The sequence below is a fragment of the Pseudoliparis swirei genome, chromosome 11 (assembly GCF_029220125.1).
Source record: "Pseudoliparis swirei isolate HS2019 ecotype Mariana Trench chromosome 11, NWPU_hadal_v1, whole genome shotgun sequence".
NCBI classification, from domain to species: domain Eukaryota; kingdom Metazoa; phylum Chordata; class Actinopteri; order Perciformes; family Liparidae; genus Pseudoliparis; species Pseudoliparis swirei.
Genome location: NC_079398.1, coordinates 16241835 through 16263581, shown reverse-complemented (window position 1 = coordinate 16263581; position 21747 = coordinate 16241835). Strand labels below are relative to the sequence as shown.

General features: G+C 38.9%; 1 protein-coding gene across 1 annotated transcript; it reads left to right on the top strand.

Moving 5' to 3' along the window:
* Positions 1-6260: 6260 nt before the first annotated feature.
* LOC130201681 (involucrin-like) lies at positions 6261-11415 on the top strand (the record flags this gene model as incomplete). Its single annotated transcript, XM_056426774.1, is given in 4 exon segments — positions 6261-6345; positions 8696-9220; positions 9471-9576; positions 11370-11415. Coding segments are annotated over 4 exon segments (762 nt in total), but the record flags the coding sequence as incomplete, so codon positions are not given.
* Between the last annotated feature and the right edge of the window lie 10332 nt (positions 11416-21747).

The window sequence follows — 21747 nt, the reverse complement described above, 5'->3', positions numbered from 1 at the left end:
ATAATTTCGCAATCACTGCAGCCTCAATAACTTCATTCTCTCTGTGTGTTCGTTCACTCGTCATATTAAGGAGGGAGGAGCACACGCACACGCACACACACACACACACACACACACACACACACACACACACACACACACACACACGTGAAGACCTTGTAATTACTACCCTGGCGCTCGGCGCTCAGCCTCCGCTCAGCAGCCATTGATGTGCAGATGAAGATGGCCGCCGCATGTTTTAGTTGGTCTCTGTCAACCGAACAGCTGGATTGCCATTTTTCACTCAAATTAGATTTCGGCTGAAGCACCGGCGCTGGGGGAAATTAAATCCGAAGCGGGAGGAGAGAGCGAAGCCACTTCTTTCTCTCTTTTCTGTCGTTTCCACCGCTCTCCCTAATTTGGTACAAAAGGAGGGTTCAGAGCAGGGCGCCGCGGCAACCCATCCATCCACCGCTCCACCCGTCTACCGGTTGTTTTTATTGTCTCTTTTTACTGTTGCTGACACTTTTTTTTCATGTTTCTGGTACAATTTCGTATTTTTAAAGAAACTTTTCGACATGAACAAATATTTATTTCTCCTTTAAAAAAGAAGAACATTAATTCATTCATTGACATTGGTGAAGATTTGGGATGGAATAAGACAGGATATTACTTTATTCTTCCCCATGCGTAAATCTAGTGAAGCAGCATCAACCAAGTTTATATATATATATATATATATATATATATATATATATATTAAATACACTAAAACAAAAAAAAGCAGGGCTGGACATATTACATTTACATTGAAAAATTAGAAATGTAAATAATAATACATTAAAGCTGCAGGAGAATCGTTTGTACCTATGGAGGATCGAATGTTGCTCATTTTGGTGACTTGCACACAGTTGCGTGTACATGTTTTATACATGTGTGTATACTTTTACTACAAGGTAAATGGCCACGTGAAGTTTACAGTTTTTTGCAATCGCTAACAAGCACTTACCCATACTTCAGATACTTTTTCTAAACTCTTAACACAGACTCACACCTACAAAGCACAATTGGCCAAATGGATAATTTTCTTCTCAAAAGCACATTTTGTTAAATATATACGAACTCTTCATTTCAAAATAGAACACATCTTTTTCTGCAGACACTAACTTTACCAAAACACTGGAAATCTGACTCAAAATGAAATTATTCTGTCAAAGAATAACTCTTGTTTTCACTTCACAAGCTCCTTCCAGTCAATCAAAGTCCACCAGGTTGCAAAACACTGGCTGTTGCTGACATTACAAAAACTGCATAGACTTTTATGTTTCAGTTTTTCAGGTATTTGCATGCAAAACATGCAATCCACTGTTTTAAAACTAAATGTCTTGGTTGGGAACTTTATGTCCACATGTAATGTTCACATTCAAAAGCATTCCAGTAAAAACCAAATCTGTTTTGTTTCTGTGCTGTTTACTTCAGGAGGTACAGTATACATACTGTTTACAGTATGATGGAACAGAAAAAGTGTTACAGTATTGCTTACAGTGAACAAAATATCCAAGAAATACACAAGAGCATTCTGAACAAAAACACAACGGCAACAAGCCCAGATAAAAAAAAGGGGGGGGGGGAGACTATTGTTCCTTTAAATGAGTTTAATCCAAACTGTTTTAATTTTTTAATTTTATTGTTTACAAATAAACTATGTTTTGGGGCAACGGCTGCAATAGATGATTGAACAACATTCGGTTGGTCAATGTAGGCGGTGTCTGTGTGATCAACATCTCAACCGGTCATAATCAAAATTTACATAAATTCTAATCCAAAACTTGCTAAAACATATTTCTCAAAAACATTCCAAACTCTGACCTACCATCAGGAGGAGATGGGGATTCGATTGTTTGTTTATTATCAGCTGAGATATATTGTTGTAGAACTGATATCATTGCAGAAGAGGTTTTTAGACTGTATCTAAGGTTTGGAATATTGTGTTTGTCCATTGTGGGATGTTGTGTGTTAACATTCGTAAATAATACAAAAACAATCCATCATTTTGTTGGGAGGTATAGCTTGTCTGTTAAGAAAATGTAAGCATTGTGGAAATGTGTTCACTGACTTCATATTGTTTGAAAACGACATGAAATGTGTGAACGGTACGGCCACAAAAGACCGATGCTGTGCTAATTGTGTTTAGAGTTTTGAAAATGTGACCACTGATTAGACAAACGCTTGGTAGCGCTTGAAAAAAACTGTAAATGAAGTACAAAGTTCCTTTAATTATATAAGGCTCTCCAAAACATTCACTAAAACATCCATTTACTTCCATTATTGATCATATATTCACAGTTGTAGTGTGACGTGTCGCTGTCTCTCTCAATCCAGTTATGCATGTGAATACTCAACATTTCCACACACGCAATATTTATATCGTGCACACTTTTACAGAAACACTTGACTTGTAGATGGAGATTTTTGTACGCTTATAGTTTCACATATAGGTTATAGGTTAGGGCACTTATAAGCTTGATAGCTTCAGCCTTGATCCTTTCGGTCAGCCACTTTCTTCTTTTGTTGAATTTTGATTTTTGTATATTTTGCTGATCAAAATAAACTAAACACATGCACAGTAGTCTTTATTTGATCTCTATTTGTTCAGAGTAAACCCACAAAGCTGATTCTGGTTCTGACTTAGGAAAGCTAGATTTAATTTGTGCATATCACGGATCACTGAAAGGGCCTCAAAGTGTCTCAAATGGCATAAAAGGGCCTAAAGGAGATTAAAAGTGCATCAAATGGCCTTAAAGGAGATTAAAAGGGCCTAAAGGAGACTAACATGGCCTCAAAGACTCACTGCATCACAACAAAGACTCACTACATGACTACAAAGACTCATTAGCTGACTAAAAAAGTCACACTAAGTGAGTTCAACGATTCACTAAGTGACTACAAAGACTCACTACATCACTACAAAGACTCATTAACTGACTACAAAGACTCACCAATTGACCACAAAGATTAACTCCATAACTACAAAGACTCACTACATGACTACAAAGACTAATTAACTAACTACAAATACTCACCAATTGACCACAAAGACTCACTACATGACTACAAAGACTCATTAACTGACTACAAAGTCACACCATGTGAGTACGACTCACTAAGTGACTACAAAGACTCATTAACTGGCTACAGAGTCACACTAAGTGACTACAAAGACTAACTAAGCGACTACAAAGACTCATAATATGACTACAGAGATTCATTACCTGACTACAAAGACTCACTAATTGAACACAAAGATGGGGAAAAATATTGTTTGTGTCACGCTCCTGTTAAATTGGACTGGAAGCAGCATTTCCAGATGGAAGCACAGCAACAGAGGAAGACAATAGTGAAATAAGACAATAAAAATTAATAAAATAATAGTTGTAAATGTTTTTATTTATTTGTAATAATAAAATAGCTATAACTTTGTAATTATGTTCAGGCCTATATTGATATATATAATGTATATATAATCTGTGCCCATTGTCCACCCTGTCGTCCATCAGTCATCACATGACAGTCAAACTGTCGACCCGTTGACCTGCACACGTCTTCCTGCTCCATGTGGATTTGAACATGCAGGCGGGCGGGGGGTGGGGGCGGCGGGCGGGGTGGGGGGGGGCGATAAGCTCCTCAATAAAGAGCCAAGGGAGGGAAAGGTCAGAGGTCACGGAGGAGGAGGATCTCCAGATGAATGAGCAGAGCACTCATGCAACGCCATTTAAATCTAAAGAGAGCGAGAAATGAATCCAGTTTATTCTGTTACATGGGAGACAAACAGGAAGTAAACAAACAGGAAGTAAATAAACAGGAAGTAAACAAACAAACGAGAGGAACACAATGACATCATGTCCCATAGTTTTATTCCTCCGTCTCGTCGTGTCCTCACATACAAGTTTTTTGGTTTTTTTCCTGAGTGAACCTCGAGGCTTCCAGAGGGATAATCTGTCTCTGTGAAGACGGAGAGATTAATAATGTCATCGGACCTGTCAGACACACACACACACACACACAGACACACACACACACACACACACACAGACACACACACACACACACACACAGACACACACACAGCCATATACACACAGACAGACAGACAGACACACACACACACACACACACACAGACAGACAGACACACACACACACACACACACACACAGACACACACACACACACACACACACACACACACACACACACACACACACACACACACACACACACACACACACACACACAGACAGACACACACACACACACACACACACACACACACACACACACACAGACACACACACACACACACACACACACACACCCTCGGTGACAGCAGACTAATCATGAGGTATGACACGGTGACGGCACCTTTAATCAGAGCTGGAGGGAAAAAAAGATAACTCACCTTCTGTCCCCCATCGAGAGCCGCCAGTTCAATTCCCACCTCTGACCGTGTGGCGCGAGCCACATCATCTCATGGAGGGCAGGTGGAAACAGCTCGAATGCAACAAGAAGATTTTTTTTCAATTTCGTGCCGGTCAAGTATTTTAAATTCCAGTATTTTGAACGTGTGATTTTTTTCACTGAAGGAACGAGAAACAGCAAAATACTATGATTTATTTTCAGCTCTCCTCAAAATAAACACCGTCACTCCGTTTGTTGTGTATTTGAAACATCAATAATGTGTTATTGTTTATTTAAACTAGTGTTGATTGTTTGGAAGAGTTTGAGATCATAATAATGAGCACATAAATACTTAAGGTTTGTGTACGTGTAAGAGTGTGTCAATGTGTGTGTATGTGTCTGTGTGTTTGCGTCTTGCAGTAGCAGCAGCAGCCTCTAGATGGCAGCAGAGAACAGAGGATGAGGTGCGTTCAGGCACCCCTGCCGGGGGACAGCTGTTCATATTCATGTTTACATGGACGTGAAATGAGATTATATTCCATACTAACAATAACATCTTTGTTAAAAGCATTAAATAAAACAAAGCAATATTATACATTTCATTTGTTTTTAATTTTTTAAAATAATTAGATCGTAAACATTTCAACATCACGCGATGCATCCGTATATGTATATTTATTAAAACACGTGAAAACGAGCCAGATAAAACTTGTAGTAATAAACATTATTATATGATAACAGTAATAATAATAAAGAAGACTTTAAGAGGTTTAAAGCTTTCATTGTTTTTAAAGAATACATATTGTGTGTCCATATCCTACTGTCGAACATTTGTAATAATAGTTAATAATAATATTAAAATCAATATTATTTAAACATTTTAAATAAAAACTAGAGACACAACATTAATAATAATAATAATATCTTATTTTTATAGTAAGGTAATACATATTAAACCATGTATGTAAATAGTGAGTGTTTTATTGTTATTACCTTCGCATTGAAAATGCCGGAAGGTTATGTTTTGATCTCCGTGTATTTATTTATTTATTTATTTATTGGTATGCGTGTTATTCGCAAAACTCAAAAAGTATTGAACCGAATTGCATGAAATTTGGTGGGATGATTGTTTATTATCCGGGGACCAGTTGATTAGATTTTGGGATCGATCGGGTCAAAGGTCAAGGTCAAAGGTCATGAACAGGTCAAAATCTTTCACAGAACTCAAAAAGTATTGAACCGAATCGCATGAAATTTGGTGGGATGATTGTTTATTAGCCGGGGACCAGTTGGTTTGATTTTGGGATCGATCGGGTCAAAGGTCAAGGTCAAAGGTCATGAACAGGTAAAATCTTCTTGAATCACATGTTATTTGGTGGGATGATTGGTTATTATCCGGGGACCATTTGATTAGATTTTGGGATCAATCGGGTCAAAGGTCAAGGTCAAGGTCATGGAAAGGTCAACATCTTTTTTTACCATAGCACGATACATTTTTGTCCAATTGGCATGCAACTAATGCCAAAATGTTCATAATTCAATGCCCAATCTTGTGATATGCGAAGGTATGCGCTCTACCGAGTGCCCGTTCTAGTTATAATTGTGTCTGTTGCATCTAGAAATATTAATACATAAATATTTATAGAGCATATGGATGTATTCTATTACACACAATGAGGAATGACAGACAGACAGAGAGACAGGCAGGCAGTGAGACAGACAGACAGACAGACAGAGAGAGAGAGAGAGCGAGACAGACAGACAGAGAGACACAGAGAGAGAGAGAGACAGACAGAGACAGACAGACAGACAGACAGACAGAGAGAGAGAGAGACAGACAGACAGACAGAGAGAGAGAGACACAGAGAGAGAGACAAGCAGACAGACAGACAGACGGTGAGAGACAGTGGTGTTTGGTCCTTGTTGGTGTGTTTACTGTTAGGAGGAGTAGACACCGCCGCTGTTTGTTCTCTTTACGTTTACAACAAACACAACGCAGCCTGCAGGCTGCTGCAGCGTGGTGAGTTCAGACGTCCAATTATTACACAGCACCAACCTCCATCCAATTATGATCACACACACACACACACACACACGGAGGGTCTATTATCATCTCTCTTTATGTGACGGCACTGAACAACATGAAGTATACACCTTAATTAACCAGCCAACATGTCAGTGTATTTATAATAACTATTGACACACAGGGAGAACAGCTACAACACACACACACACACACACACACACGCACACACACACACATACAAAGACACACAGGCACAGGCAGAAACATACACACACACACAGGCACAAACAGGCACAAACACACACATGCACGCACACACCTACACAGACAAAGGGACAAAAACACACATGTACACACATACACGCATGCACACACAGGCACATACACACATATACACACACACACACAAACATATACACACACACACAAACATATACACACACACACACACACTTTACAAACCAGCGTGTCTTTATACTCCACTGGTGTTAGAAGTTAAACAAACAGCTGTGTGTATTTATATTACTGTCTCTTTAAATGGTCTCAGTCTGGTTTGCACACGCTCACAATCCCTCGTTATTCACACTAGATCGTTATGAAGTAAAGTGATTTACTGAAGACACGTTGTCCAGCTTCTCATCCTGCAGACCTAAAGACGTGTAATTTGAACAACATTAAGATCCACATAAACAACATTAGATACAACAACAACCAACTTGGACAATGAGATCAACTACAACTATAACAAGTAGAACAACTATAAAAACTATAACAAGTAGAACAACTAAAGCAACTAAAATAACTAAAGCAACTAAAGCAACTAGGACAACTATAACAACTATAACAAGTAGAACAACTACAACAACTAAAGCAACTAGAACAACTAAAGCAACTAGAACAACTAAAGCAACTATAACGCAACTAAAGCAACTAGAACAACTAAAGCAAATAATGTAACTAAAGCAACTTGAACAACTAAAGCAACTAGAGCAACTAAAGCAACTAGAACAACTAAGGCAACTAAAAACTAGAACAACTAAAGCAACTCGAACAACTAGAACAACTTGAACAACTAGAGCAACTACAGCCGGTGTGTTTTAAAGTTGCTCTGCAGGTTGCCGCATTGCTCTCCATGCACCAAGATGTAAAAACCCAATTAAAACGATTTTATGTTAAACATCAAGTTGTACAAGCAGAACACAGCGCTGTTGTCACGGTAACAAGGGAAGTGCACACTCCCGTTGATAATACTAAGAGGAGTGAGTGTGTGTGTGTGTGTGTGTGCAGAGGTCAGACAGTACCACAGTGGGTTTTGACAGTTTGGATAACGCACTCTTTCACACAGACAGTGTAAAAAGAAGTGACGAGAAACGTGTAAATAGACGAATGAGTTATGTGTAAATAAACACAAAGAAATCTAAACAAACAACAACAACAACTCAGAGCAGTTTATAGTTTATTTAATGAGGAAAAAACTCTTCAAGAAACATCAGAAACAGACTTTCATCAACAGAGAGATGGAAGAGAATACAGGTTTAACAACAACTAGAACAACTAGATCGACTACAACAACTCGACTACAACAACTTCAACAACTAGAATGACTAGAACAGCTAGAATATCTAGAACAACTAGAACAACTAAACACCTAGAACATTTACAACAACTAGAACAACTACAACGACTAGAACAACTACAACAACTAGATCGACTAGAACAATTAAAAGAACTAGAACAACTACAATAACTAGAACAACTATAACAACTAGGACAACTAGAACAACTTAGTGACCACTGACAGACCTGATGGAGGAATTCATAATGGGAGAACTGGGGATGTTTGTTAATTACAAAGTCAATGATATCGATAATGTAAAATGTTATATTAATATTATGAACTAATAATATTATGAATCAGACTCGTGGGCTTGATGGTCCGACGTTTGTGGGACTTCCTCAACAGAAGAAATAGAACACCTAGAACGACTAGAACAACTTGAACAACTAGAACAACTAAAACGACTAGAACATCTTGAACAACTACAACAACTAGAATAACTACAACGACTCGAACGACTAGAATGAGTAGAACAACTAGAACAACTAGAATTACTAGAATGACTAGAACAACTTGAACAACTAGAACAACTAGAACATCTAGAACAACTTGAACAACTAGAATAACTAGAACAACTCAAACAACTAGAACAACTAGAATGACTAGAACGAGTAGAACAACTTGAACAACTACAACAACTAGAACACCTAGAACAACTAGAACACCTAGAACAACTAGAACAACTAGAACAACGAGAACAACTAGAACAACGAGAACAACTAGAACAACTAGAACATCTAGAACAACTTAAACAACTACAACAACGAGAACATCTAGAACACCTAGAACAACTAGAACTAGAAAAACTAGAAGATCTAGAACACCTAGAACGACTAGAAGAACTAGAACAACTAGAACATATTGAACACCTAGAACAACTAGAACACCTCGAAAAACTACAACAACTAGAACAACTAGAACAACTACAACAACTAGAACATCTAGAACAACTTGAACAACTAGAATAACTAGAACTAGAACAACTAGAACAACTAGAATGACTAGAATGAGTAGAACAACTTGAACAATTAGAACAACTAAAACATCTAGAACAACTTGGACAACTAGAACAACTAGAACATCTAGAACACCTAGAACAACTAGAACAACGAGAACAACTAGAACAACTAGAACATCTAGAACAACTTAAACAACTACAACAACTAGAACATCTAGAACACCTAGAACAACTAGAACTAGAAAAACTAGAAGATCTAGAACAACTTAAACAACTACAACAACTAGATCACCTAGAACAACGAGAACAACTAGAACATCTTGAACAACTACAACAACTAGAACAACTACGACTAGAACATCTAGAACAACTAGAACACCTAGAACAACCAACGAGAACAACTAGAACATCTTGAACAACTTGAACAACTAGAACAACTACAACAACTAGAACATCTAGAACACCTAGAACGACTAGAAAAACTAGAACAACTGGAACATTTAGAACATCTAGAACAACTAGAACATCTAGAACAGGGGTCCCCAAACTTTTTCCTAAGAGGGCCACATAACGTTTGCCTTGTCTGCTGGAGGGCCAGCCGGAGGGGGGGGGGGGGGGTACTAGTGAGAATGTGCTCACCTGTGTGCGCGCATCACGGCTGAGCGATGCGCGCGCCACTCGCTGCGAGTGCTGCAGCATTTAACGGAGCGCTCTGATCGCTCTTTTAATGAAGTATCGATACAAAAAATATGCTAAATCACATCGTTTTTAACGTACGGGTACTTTGTTAGTATCGCTACACCGTGCAGCGTGACAGCAGCAGATGTAGCGGACTAACATTCAAGCTAACCTAACTTCCCAAACGCTGTGGACATCTGAACGCTGATTGGCCGAGACGCGACACGCCCATCAAAGATGTTCTATTGCGAAGAGCACCACTCCACATTTTCTCCGCGTCTCACTGCAATCTCAACGGCAGCGGGCCAGGTGAAAAAAATAATAAATCGGAACGGGTCTCTGGTATTGTTCAGGGGGCCGGTCCAAATGGGGAGGCGGGCCGGATTCGGCCCGCGGGCCGTAGTTTGGGGACCACTGATCTAGAACATCTAGAACGACTAGAACGACTACAACAACTACAACACCTAGAATTTATAAGACAACTGGAACAAGGAGGAGTAGGACCTGAATGAGCGTAGATGTAACGTAGATGTTCTGAGCTGATCATCTGTGTGACACACTTCATTTTATGAGTATCTGTTTTAAGATCTCATATTTTATGTGTAACATATTCATATTGATTGTCTTGTAAACAACATGATGTCATTGTTTCACATTGTTTCCTCCGATATTAACTGTCACAATAAAACCTGTTGAAGCAAAGCAGTGGCTAAGAACAGTAACATAATGAAATGATTAGTCCCGCCTACAGAGAGCAACACCACTCAAGAGGTCACTGCAGTGATCTCAAGCTCCACTTCAAAGAGGAAGAAACAATTACAAACTTCAGTTGAACACATCAACACGACGTGACTCAGTGTGTTGTTCATCATCCTGGAACGCCACATCCTCACGTGCGTCTGCCTGAGGTAACCTCAGGGTTACGTCTCCCGTAGGTTACTTCAGGGTTACGTCTCCCGGAGGTTACCTCAAGGTTACGTCTCCCGGAGGTTACCTCAGGGATACGTCTCCCGGAGGTTAGCTCAGGGTTAATATATCACTGACCTCATTAACCTCTCAGGTATATAAGCACACAGAGAGCCACTAGTATGCAGTTGATGCACATTAATATACTTTAAATATCTGTAGCCTGAGTGATCTGAGACGGCTTAGTTTTCCTTTGACAGAGTATTGTCGTTTATAACGCATGATGGCGCTGCTGATGCTCCGCCCACTCCTCCTCTCTACCTCCATCTGCCTGATGGATCATGGAGGTCTGGATTGTGGTCCATGCCTACTACCAACTATTCATACACTCTGTCACAAGGTCAAAGGTCAAAGGCCATGGATGTCGTATGTGTACAGATTGTAAAGCCCTCTGAGGGGAGTTTGTAATTTGTGATATTGGCTATACAAAATAAACTGAATTGAATGATGGATGGATGATAGATGATTGATGATGGATGATAGATGGATTGATGATGGATGATAGATTATAAATGATGGATGGTGGATGATGGATGGATTATAGATAGATGAAAAGATAAAGTGTAATAATACCAGCTCCTTGTAAAACTAAACTTTGTGTCCCTCCTCCTCTTCCTTCTCTTCCTCTTCCTCCTCCTCCTCCTGCCCTCTCAGGTGACTCCCAGCCCATCTGTCTCCTCTCCACAGGGAGGCCGAGAGGGAGGGGGGAGGAGGGGGAGGAGGACGGAGGTAAATTAACAAGTTGCCACATGTTTCCAGGCTGTGAGGTGAAAGTGGTTTTAATTACACCTGGACATCCTCAAAGTACCAAGCTGGTCCCCTCGGACTCCCGCAGCAACAACAAAAACAACAAAAACAACATTAACAATTTTGACCACGTGGGGAGGAAAGAAAAAAAAGATGTTGGAAAAAAATCGCATTGCAAAAATATTTAGAGGGAAAATGTAAACAAGGTGACATGGAAATGCTAACGTGGAACATATTTTAAAATTTATTTTTACATTCTTTTCCAATATTACAGTTACAAAGAGACAGTTATTTCCATTATTTGCTATTCTGTTGATAATTTTTGATATTTAGAATTGTTTAAAATAATTTGCATGTCCTCTGTTGACATTGTTGGGTTTAATTAAAATCAACAAAACATCCCACTGTACACTCTTCTCCAGTTTTAATGTGCTTTTATCTGAGTAGTATTAGGACAGTATTATAAGTCATGACGTTTTATTGTAGGATAAAACTTTATTCACAATTTATCCGGCAGCATTTTACAGAAAAGAGTTTACCATATTTAAAGAGACACAAACGTATTAATATCGTGACAGTAATATAACATCATATTGCTCTTATTATTGCTCTCATCTTATTGCTTCATTGATCTCATTGCTTACTTCTAGTTTACTGGCATCTGAGTCTATCTCTGCTCGGTGGTATCACACCGACGTACCGGCTCCTCTGTTCTTTCCGCCTGCTTCTCTCTCTCAGGTGTAATTGGCCTCGGTGTGTTTTTCTGCTCGTATGCTACATTAATTATCACAGCAATCAGACCGGGCGACAATATGGCTTTATTTGATCCTGCGGGAGAGCACCGTGTGTGTGTGTGTGTGTGTGTGTGTATGTGCACGTGCTTGTTAGGTACAGTTGAGCACTTTTATGGCTCATTATAAGCTCTAACAAGGCTTCAGTAGCTGTATGTGTGGAGCCCGCGGGGAGAACACCTTCTCTCACAGGGCAGCTGGAGATGCAACACACAACACACAACACACACACTACGCACAACGGCGAGGGAAACAATTAAAGCGAGTCGGCGTGTGTGCACCAGCACTGCAAACAAAAACATTTATTTTGCGGTTTTTTCTGCGGCGCCGCCCCAAAGAAACCTCCTGAATGTCAGAATAAGTGTGTTTGTGTTTAATAAAGTGATCACATGGGTCTGCTGAACACTACCTGGGCCGTGTCATGCTTTTATTGTGAAAAGCCTGGAGGCTGCAGCAGGGATTTGATCAGAGCATCAGTGAGGTCCAACCAGGTTGAATGCTAAGGTGTCAGTGTGTGGGTCAAAGGGGGTTCAATGGGAGGTCAGTGGGGGTCAAAAGAGTGTCAAAGGGGGGTCAAAGGACCTTTAAATGACACCGCAGACCTCCTGGAAGCCTCAATTGCAAAACTTCACAATAAGACAATTCATTGTTATTTTCAAACAGACCTCTGTCGTCACCATCTTGGATTACAGCCGTGGCCATGTTGTAGTTGTTGTTGTTGTTGTTTTTTGCAACCAGTGAACAGAAAGTGACCATATTAGGACTGATGTAGGGACGTTGTACACTGAAAAAAACGATTCAAGGCCTTCTTAGAGGGGACACATTTAAATATCGTTTGATACATTAAAATAAATCAATTACAAAAATAGATATTTATATTTAATGGGTGTAACACAAAATGTAGGAATACTTTCATTTATTAGATTTATTTAGGTTAGATGGTGTGCATATCAACGCAACATGAATGTGTTTATTTGGGGACTACCCTTTGCGCATGCGCCTTCTGAAAATCAGTTGTTTGCATGAGGTGAACACACTTTAAGGGCTGGTGTAGTGGCTAGCACTGTCACCTCACAGCAAGAGGGCCGTGGGTTCAATTCCCAGTCGGGGCGGTCCTTCTGTGTGGACTTTGCATGTTCTCCCCATGCCAGTGTGGGTTCCCTCCGGGTTCTCCGGCTTCCTCCCACAGTCCAAAGACATGCAGTCAGGTTAATTAATCTCTAAATTGCCCATAGGTGTGAATGGTTGTCTGTCTCTATATGTTCCCTGGATGGACTGGCGGCCTGTCCAGTTGACCCTTCCTTCCACCTATGTCAGCTGGGGTCGGCTCCAGCGCCCTGTGACCCTAATGAGGATAAGCGGTATGGAATAGAATATTTAATTTCCAATTTATATTTCGAGTTGGACAAACACAAATTAATTTAATGAATGTCTTTATTCTAGATGTATTTGATACAAATGAGTTGGACTAACTTAATTACATTTTATTGCACTGATGTGCTAAATTTGAGTTGGAGTTGCATATAATTATTGGATGGAAAACCTGCCAACACTTTAATTGAGTTCATCCAATGAGTCATTTCTTTGAGTGTATATGCCTCAGGTAGACATCTGTCAATCACCGTGTAGCCCCGCCCCTAAAGCGTCCCCTGCTTTTTGACTCTAAATGACCATAATGTATGCAATAAGCTATACAACCAGAGGAGTCGCCCCATGGTGGTCAGGAGAGAGCATGCAGCTTTAACACATGACACATAGACTTATATACAACCAGAGGGTTGTATAGAGGGCTCTGCTGTCTTCTCCCATGTTATTATTAGAGCTTGCAGGTTGAATGGTGAACACTGGGTTAAATAAAGAAGTAGAAACCAGTGAAGTCTGGAGTGTGTTAGAAGGAAGTGAGACCTCTTTAGCTGCCGCTCATCTGTTGTGCAAGATCCATTAGGTGATAGAATAACACCGCCATCGATCAAACAGCTGTTTGTGGTGGAGTTGCATTATGGGTAATGTAAAGCCACTAAAGTGTGGAATAGAAGACGATGTCTGCTGCATCGATTTAGATCCTCTACTTGGTCATAAACAGGTGTCATATTCACATACAGACACTAGGGGGTGCTGTCACTTGACAACGCAGTATTTCTGGGTATTTTCTGAAATGACACATGACACAGACACACACACACACACACACACACACACCGTCTGACTCACATGCGCACTCCAACACCTGTGCTAATGAATCCGAACTGCAGCACACACCGTCCTTGAGTCTGTCAATCAAGTGCTTACTAATGGGCCTCTGCACACACACACACACACACACACACACACACACACACACACACACACACACACACACACACACACACACACACACACACACACACACACACACACACACACACACACACTCACAGCTGTACCTTCCTATTGAGAGGAGGGGTTTCATTGAAAGGGCTGTAATCTGCCCACACAGACTCAACCAGCAGGATAATAAGAGAGAGAGAGACAGAAAGAGAGAGAGACAGAGACAGACAGAGAGACAGAGAGACAGAGACAGAAAGAGAGAGAGAGAGACAGAAAGATAAAGAAAGAAAGAGAGATGAGGAGATGCTACATGCTACATCATGATGCTAGTACATGTAGCATGTGTGCTGGTGGGAGCTGTCCGGTGCTGAAGTGAAGAACCTCTCTTCATTGTCGTCACTTCCGTTAAAAACGAAATGTATATTGAATATGCTGTTTGCCATATTTCATTTGATTTAAAACTCACTAAATCCGTAACTCAGAAGTCATGAACATGAAATGTTCTCTTAGCAGCGCCACGTGAGACTGCAGGTCACGGCGCGAGAAGAGGAAGACGAGGAACAGTTCACCACCGTGTTTAAACGGGGGAGATGTTAATAGACACACACACACACACACACACACACACACACACACACACACACACACACACACACACACAGTGTGTACGAGCTGCTCGTCCTGCTGGTGTGTCGTTTAACTTTTCCTCTGACACGGAAAACATCATCAGAGATCCCAAAGAATCATGAAAAACAAAGAATCATGAATCACTTTGATATGAATGATACATAAAACTAATCATAATTCATACATTAAATCTACTTCTTTGTCTACATCATAAAATGCAACTTAAGTGAATTGTGACATCGACTTCCTTCCCCGTTGGACCGTGGCGATACTGGTCTGTGATTAGCTGACAGGTGTCGGTGGGTCACAAAGAAGGCGGGGCCTCGGAAAACATGTGCTTATCTCTGATTGGTCAACAGCAGCGACCCGTTTGTCCCTATAGGTTTTCTAATGGTTGCGATGGTGCGTTCAAGAGGACAGTAAATAATCTGAAAAACATCAACAAGAGGGGTCACACGATGGAGAGAGAGGGAGGAGGAGAGGAAGGAGAGAAAGTCTGGATAAAATAACACATTGACTTGAAAATAAATGATTGTTTTCCCATAAACATGTATTTTTTTGCATGGTAGTATATTTTACTTTAGTTATATCTGCTATGAAGCACTTTGTAACCTTGTTTATGAATTACTTTATAAATAAGGTGTATTCGACTTGACTTATGACTTGACTGAGAGAATAAACATGTTGGTCAATAAGCACCCAAAAAACAAAGATAGGCCAATAAAGGACAGTTGTTGTTTATTGGTAAAAATGCAAATATTACATCCCATATCTTTAAAAAGCATCTTTATGCTTTTAAATATGAAAATAAGTTTTTTTATTTGTTCTTTTTTTAACATTCTAAATTATTACACTTTTACACGATAAAAAAGAGAGAGAAACACAAACAAGGACCATGTGTGTGTGTGTGTGTACATGTGTGTGTGTGTGTGTGTGTGTGTGTGTGTGTATGTGTGTGCATGTGTGTGCATGTGTGTGTGTGTGTGTGAGGGGGTGAGGTATAATTGGTGTGAGGTTGTTTGGGAGACAGATGAGAGCAGCGTTAACGAGCTGAGCCTCCAGCACCAATTAACCAACAACCTGCAGCCGTGGACAGAGCAGGGCTGCTGCAATTAAACACACACACACACACACACACACACACACACACACACACACACACACACGCACACACACACACACGCACACACTCAGCCAGTCAGATGACCTTTTTATTTCCGATTCTTCAGGCACAAGTCAGCTAAAAGTAATTTAAAGTACTTACAACTTTAGTTTTTACCACATTTTGAGGTAGTTGTACTTTACTGAGCGTTTTCATTTATATAAACCTGGAGCTTTAAACTACCTACGATACTAAGATCTATTTTTACAGACAGTATGCAAAATAAGAAACATTAATGCATATATATATATACTGTAAATTATATGACTGTAAATTCAGAGTAAATTACTTTTAGTTGCATAATGTTTAGATATTTATATGAATAAAAATCATTCATTCTCATATCTAGAACATAATATTTCTACTTTGAGTTATTTTGTGTATATATATGTATGTATATACAAATATATATGTATATACAAATAACATACAAAATATAAAATTATGCCAATAATAAAAGGATGTCAGTAAATATATTTACATATATTTATATTAAATATTAAATATTTTGTATGTTATTTGTATATATATATATATATATATATATATATATATATATACTGCTATAACAGTTATATACTGTTGTATGGGTTGCAATAGTCATATGTAGAATTAAACCGTAACATTGCATTATAATTATAATACATTTATATAAATGGGTAATTCTGTAAAGTGTGTATTATCTTTGGTTCTTTAAGGGTAATTTAATATTAATTAATTATACTTCCCTGTGGTCACTTTGAAACAAACATACATTTATGTTTTATAGTTTAAAATACGACTTATTGTTATACATCGTACAGAAAATGACTAAGTTCTTGACTGAAGTGAAAATATGTAAATAAATCTGATGTTTGTGTATTTTCAGTTTAATTTTAATTTATATTAATATGTTTGTTTCAATGACACAAATATGGGAACTGAAGACGGTTAAAAGCTCCATAAAGATTAATGCTGCTGTGCTACTGGATGAAGTGTGTGTGTGTGTGTGTGTGTGTGTGTGTGTTTGAGTGTGTGTGTGTGTGTGTGTGTGTTTGTGTGTGTATGTGTGTGTGTGTGTGTTTGAGTGTGTATGTGTGTGTGTGTGTGTGTGTGTGAGTGAGAAATGATAAGGCCTGTGGGAGAGATAACAGTTATTATGTCTCTCTATGGAAACCCCCTTCCACACACACACACACACACACTCAAACACACACACAGGTCAATTTACAGCTAGCAACTGTAGACTTGCTCGTGTCCCAGCGGAGTCTATTACTGTGTGTGTTGGGCTAAGGACTGATTGACTACACACACACACACACACACACCAACACAAAGACACACACACACATACACATAAAGAAACACACACGCACACAGGCTGGCAAGCAGGGAAACATGCAGAATCTGGTGCAAACATGGAGTATTATGTGTGTAACACCGTGTGTGTGTGTGTCTGTGTGTGTCTGTGTGTGTGTGTTTGTGTGTGTCTGGGTGTGTGTGTGTCAGTGCAGAGGTGAGTAGACAATCATAAAACACACAGAATTAAACATAAATGAACCAACACACACACACACACACACTAACAAACAAACTGAATGTGATTGTTAATGAAATATTCTAGATTATTAAACAGTATGAGGTACTTTAAGTCAATGTTGACACAAGGAATATGTATATAAAAAGTACTTATGTGTGTTGGGCCGAGGACTGATTGACTACACACACACAAAACAAACAAATTAATAAATCATGTAGTTGTGAGTGTGTGAGTGTGTGTCTGTGTGTGTGTTTGCGTGGGTGTGTGTGTGTGTGCGTGTATGTGTCCGTGTGTGTGTGTGTTTCCTGCGGGTGGTCTGCTTCTTAAGAAACACACACACACTCATAAGCAGCTGATGCAATTGTGTCTGTTGTTGTAGTTGTTGTTGTTGTTGAGTGAACATGTTTATTCATTAAAGCTCAACAACATGAACACAGTCACAGCGGGAAGAAGAAGAGTTGATCACATCGTTGTGTTGTTGTCATTTAATTTCATCGCATTAAGTTCTATTTTATTTTGAGAAGCGAGCTCGTCCCTGTGTGAGCCTCGGGGCTTCCTGTGTTTACGTTGGTGCACACAGATGTACACACACATACACACACAAACACACACACACACACACACACACACACACACACACACACACACACCAGTGTCTCAACCTCCCTCTGAGAAGCAGGTTGAGACAGGAAGTTCCTGTCTGACACTTTATTCTGAAGGTTGTGGCTCTGAAGGAAGGGGCTCTGATTTGTTTACATTGACATGTTTAGTTGTCATGTTTGTTCTGAACATGTGAAGCTTGCTGCTCCTCCTTCAGCATCGATGTTCAGAGTGTGTGAAACATCTGCTGGTCACACACACACACACAAACACACACACACACACACACACACACACACACACACACACACACACACAGGGAGATGTGAAGATTTTATTCTCCATAAAAGGAGGGAAAATTAAAAAAATTGTTTCTTCAGAATAAAATAATATATAGATATAAATATATTGTGTATATATATATGTGCATATACATATATATATATAATACCATAATGTGTATATATAGACATTATTTTGTTATTTTCATCTGTATATACATATACATATATACATATAAAAACAATACATACAATTATATGTGTAAATATTTACAAACAAATTATTGTTATTGTTCATATTAGTTTACTTATAAATATATATATATGTGCATATACATATATATATATGTGCATATACATATATATATATATATATATAATACAATAATGTGTATATATACATATTATTTTGTTATTTTCATCTGTATATACATATACATATATACATATTAAAATTGTTATTGTTATTGTTCATATTACTGTTTATTTATATATATATACAGTATATATATACAGTATATGTATAAATAACATACAAAATATTTAAAAAATATATGTTGATATACATATATCATTTTATTATTGGCATACGTTTCTTTCTAATGTTATTTTTATATACATATATATATATATATACACACACCAAATAACTCAAAGTAGAAATATTATGTCCTAGATGTGAGAATGAATATTTTGTATTTTATATTTATATTAATAAAAAGAATGCTCATTCAATTTGGACATGTGACTTTCTGACCCCTCCCCCTTCCACCTGGACCTCCTCTTATTACTATTATCACTTATTCACGTCAAAAAGAAAACTTCACCCAGTGAAGCGTGGTTAGGTCATGTGACTCAGGAGTTTAAGATCCACTTCCTGCTTCAACCAGGGATTAGTATTGGATTATTATTGGATTATTATGCCTTCACATTCATATTGGTCTTTTTGATGTGAACTTAATATTCTTGAGTTATGGTCCGATCACGGTTTACTAATGATGTAGTAATAATTAAATGAATCATAATCACGGCTTTGTGAGTGTATTCGTCCACGGGGAAGATGTCACGACTTCAACAGGTCAAAGGTCAAAGGTCGGCGCTCCAGTCGCTCCGATCGGACGTTTCATCTCCGGGTTATTTTTAACGTACGTTAGCGCGTCGCTAACAAAAGGCTCCTCGGAAGAAAACGACACCGCTCCCGCCGCAACGCGTTGGAATAAATTACCAGCAGTCAGAACGGCGTGTGGGAGGCTGAACGTTGTGTGGCAGGCGGGCGCCGCGCCCAACGCCGAGGTAACGAGACGGAGATTAATGTTTCATAAATTAAAAACTAAACTTCAAGACATGTTAAAATGATCATTAACGGTCGATTTTTATTCATATCTTGTGGTTGTTTTGCATATTTCCATAACAATTCGGTCAAAATTAATCTTTAACAACAATACAGATACAAAAGTATTTAATTTAAATGTGATATGTATGAGATGTTTTCTCTTTAAAAGAAACGGAGCGTCTCCGACATGTTGATACATTGCAGCGAATATGGGTCGTTACGTTATCTTTACCTTCGCATTGAAAATGCCGGAAGGTTATGTTTTGATCGCCGTGTATTTATTTATGTATTTATTTATTTATTTATTTATATGCGTGTTATTCGCAAAACTCAAAAAGTATTTAACCGAATTGCATGAAATTTGGTGGGATGATTGTTTATTATCCGGGGACCAGTTGATGAGATTTTGGGATCGATCGGGTCAAAGGTCAAGGGTCAAAGGTCAAGAAAAGGTCAAAATCTTTCGCAGAATTCAAAAAGTATTGAACCGAATCGCATGAAATTTGGTGGGATGATTGTTTATTATCCGGGGACCAGTTGATTAGATTTTGGGATCGATCGGGTCAAAGGTCAAGGGTCATGAACAGGTAAAAATGTTCTTGAATCGCATGAAATCTGGTGGGATGATTGGTTATTATCCGGGGACCATTTGATTAGATTTTGGGATCAATCGGGTCAAAGGTCAAGGTCATGGAAAGGTCAAACTCTTTTTTTACCATAGCACGATACATTTTTGTCCAATTGGCATCCAACTAATGCCAAAATGTTCATAATTCAATCCCCAATCTTGTGATATGCGAAGATATGCGCTCTACCGAGTGCACATTCTAGTTACTTATTGTTTACATCATGATGCAATGTATCTGGTCTTTATTCATCAAACTATTCATGCATAACATTTTATAACGTTTTCATAAATAGCATTTAATAAAAATGTTATAACATTTTATAAAAAAGTCAAAAAACTTCAGAAAATAAAGAAGAAAAATACAATTTAAAAAAAGAAGAAGAAAAAATAAATACAAAATTAAATTAAAAAATAAATAAATCGTTTCATTTCGTAAAAAATAATCCCCCCCCCCCCCCCCCAAATGAACCAATTGACAGTTAAACAAACCAGGAGTGCAAACAATAGGAACGATCGACTTGTCTGATTGGTCGATCATCGAGTGCCGGGTTCAAACCGCCGGGCCTGCCGCCCCCGACCCCCGGAACCGTCTCCACAAGATGAAATCGGTGTGCAGAGATTTGTCATCTTTTTGTTTTTTGTTGCACCACCACCTCCATCAGCACATATCAAAGGAAATGAAGTGAGGAGCCGACAGCTCCTGGAGGTGCCGACGCTCGTCAATATTTACATACAACTCACCGGGGACACAGCCAAGGCGCCGCCGGCACCCTGAGAGCCTCAATCCAGTGTGTCTGTGCGTGTGTGTGTGTGTGTGTGTAGGTGTGTAGGTGTGTGTGTGAGTGTGTGAGTGTGGAAATCGTCATAACTTCTAGACGTGTAAGCGTTGCTGCCTGGAGGATCAAAAACAATGAACTCATGAGCGTGATCCGACCTCTCCGGCGCCGTCGGGTGATTAAAGAACCACAGATGGAAATTTAATTTAAACGTGTTTCTCTTTCTTTCTTTCTTTCTTTCTTCTTCTTCTTTTTCTTTTTAAATAGTTGGGATACAGAACCAGAGAAGGTATA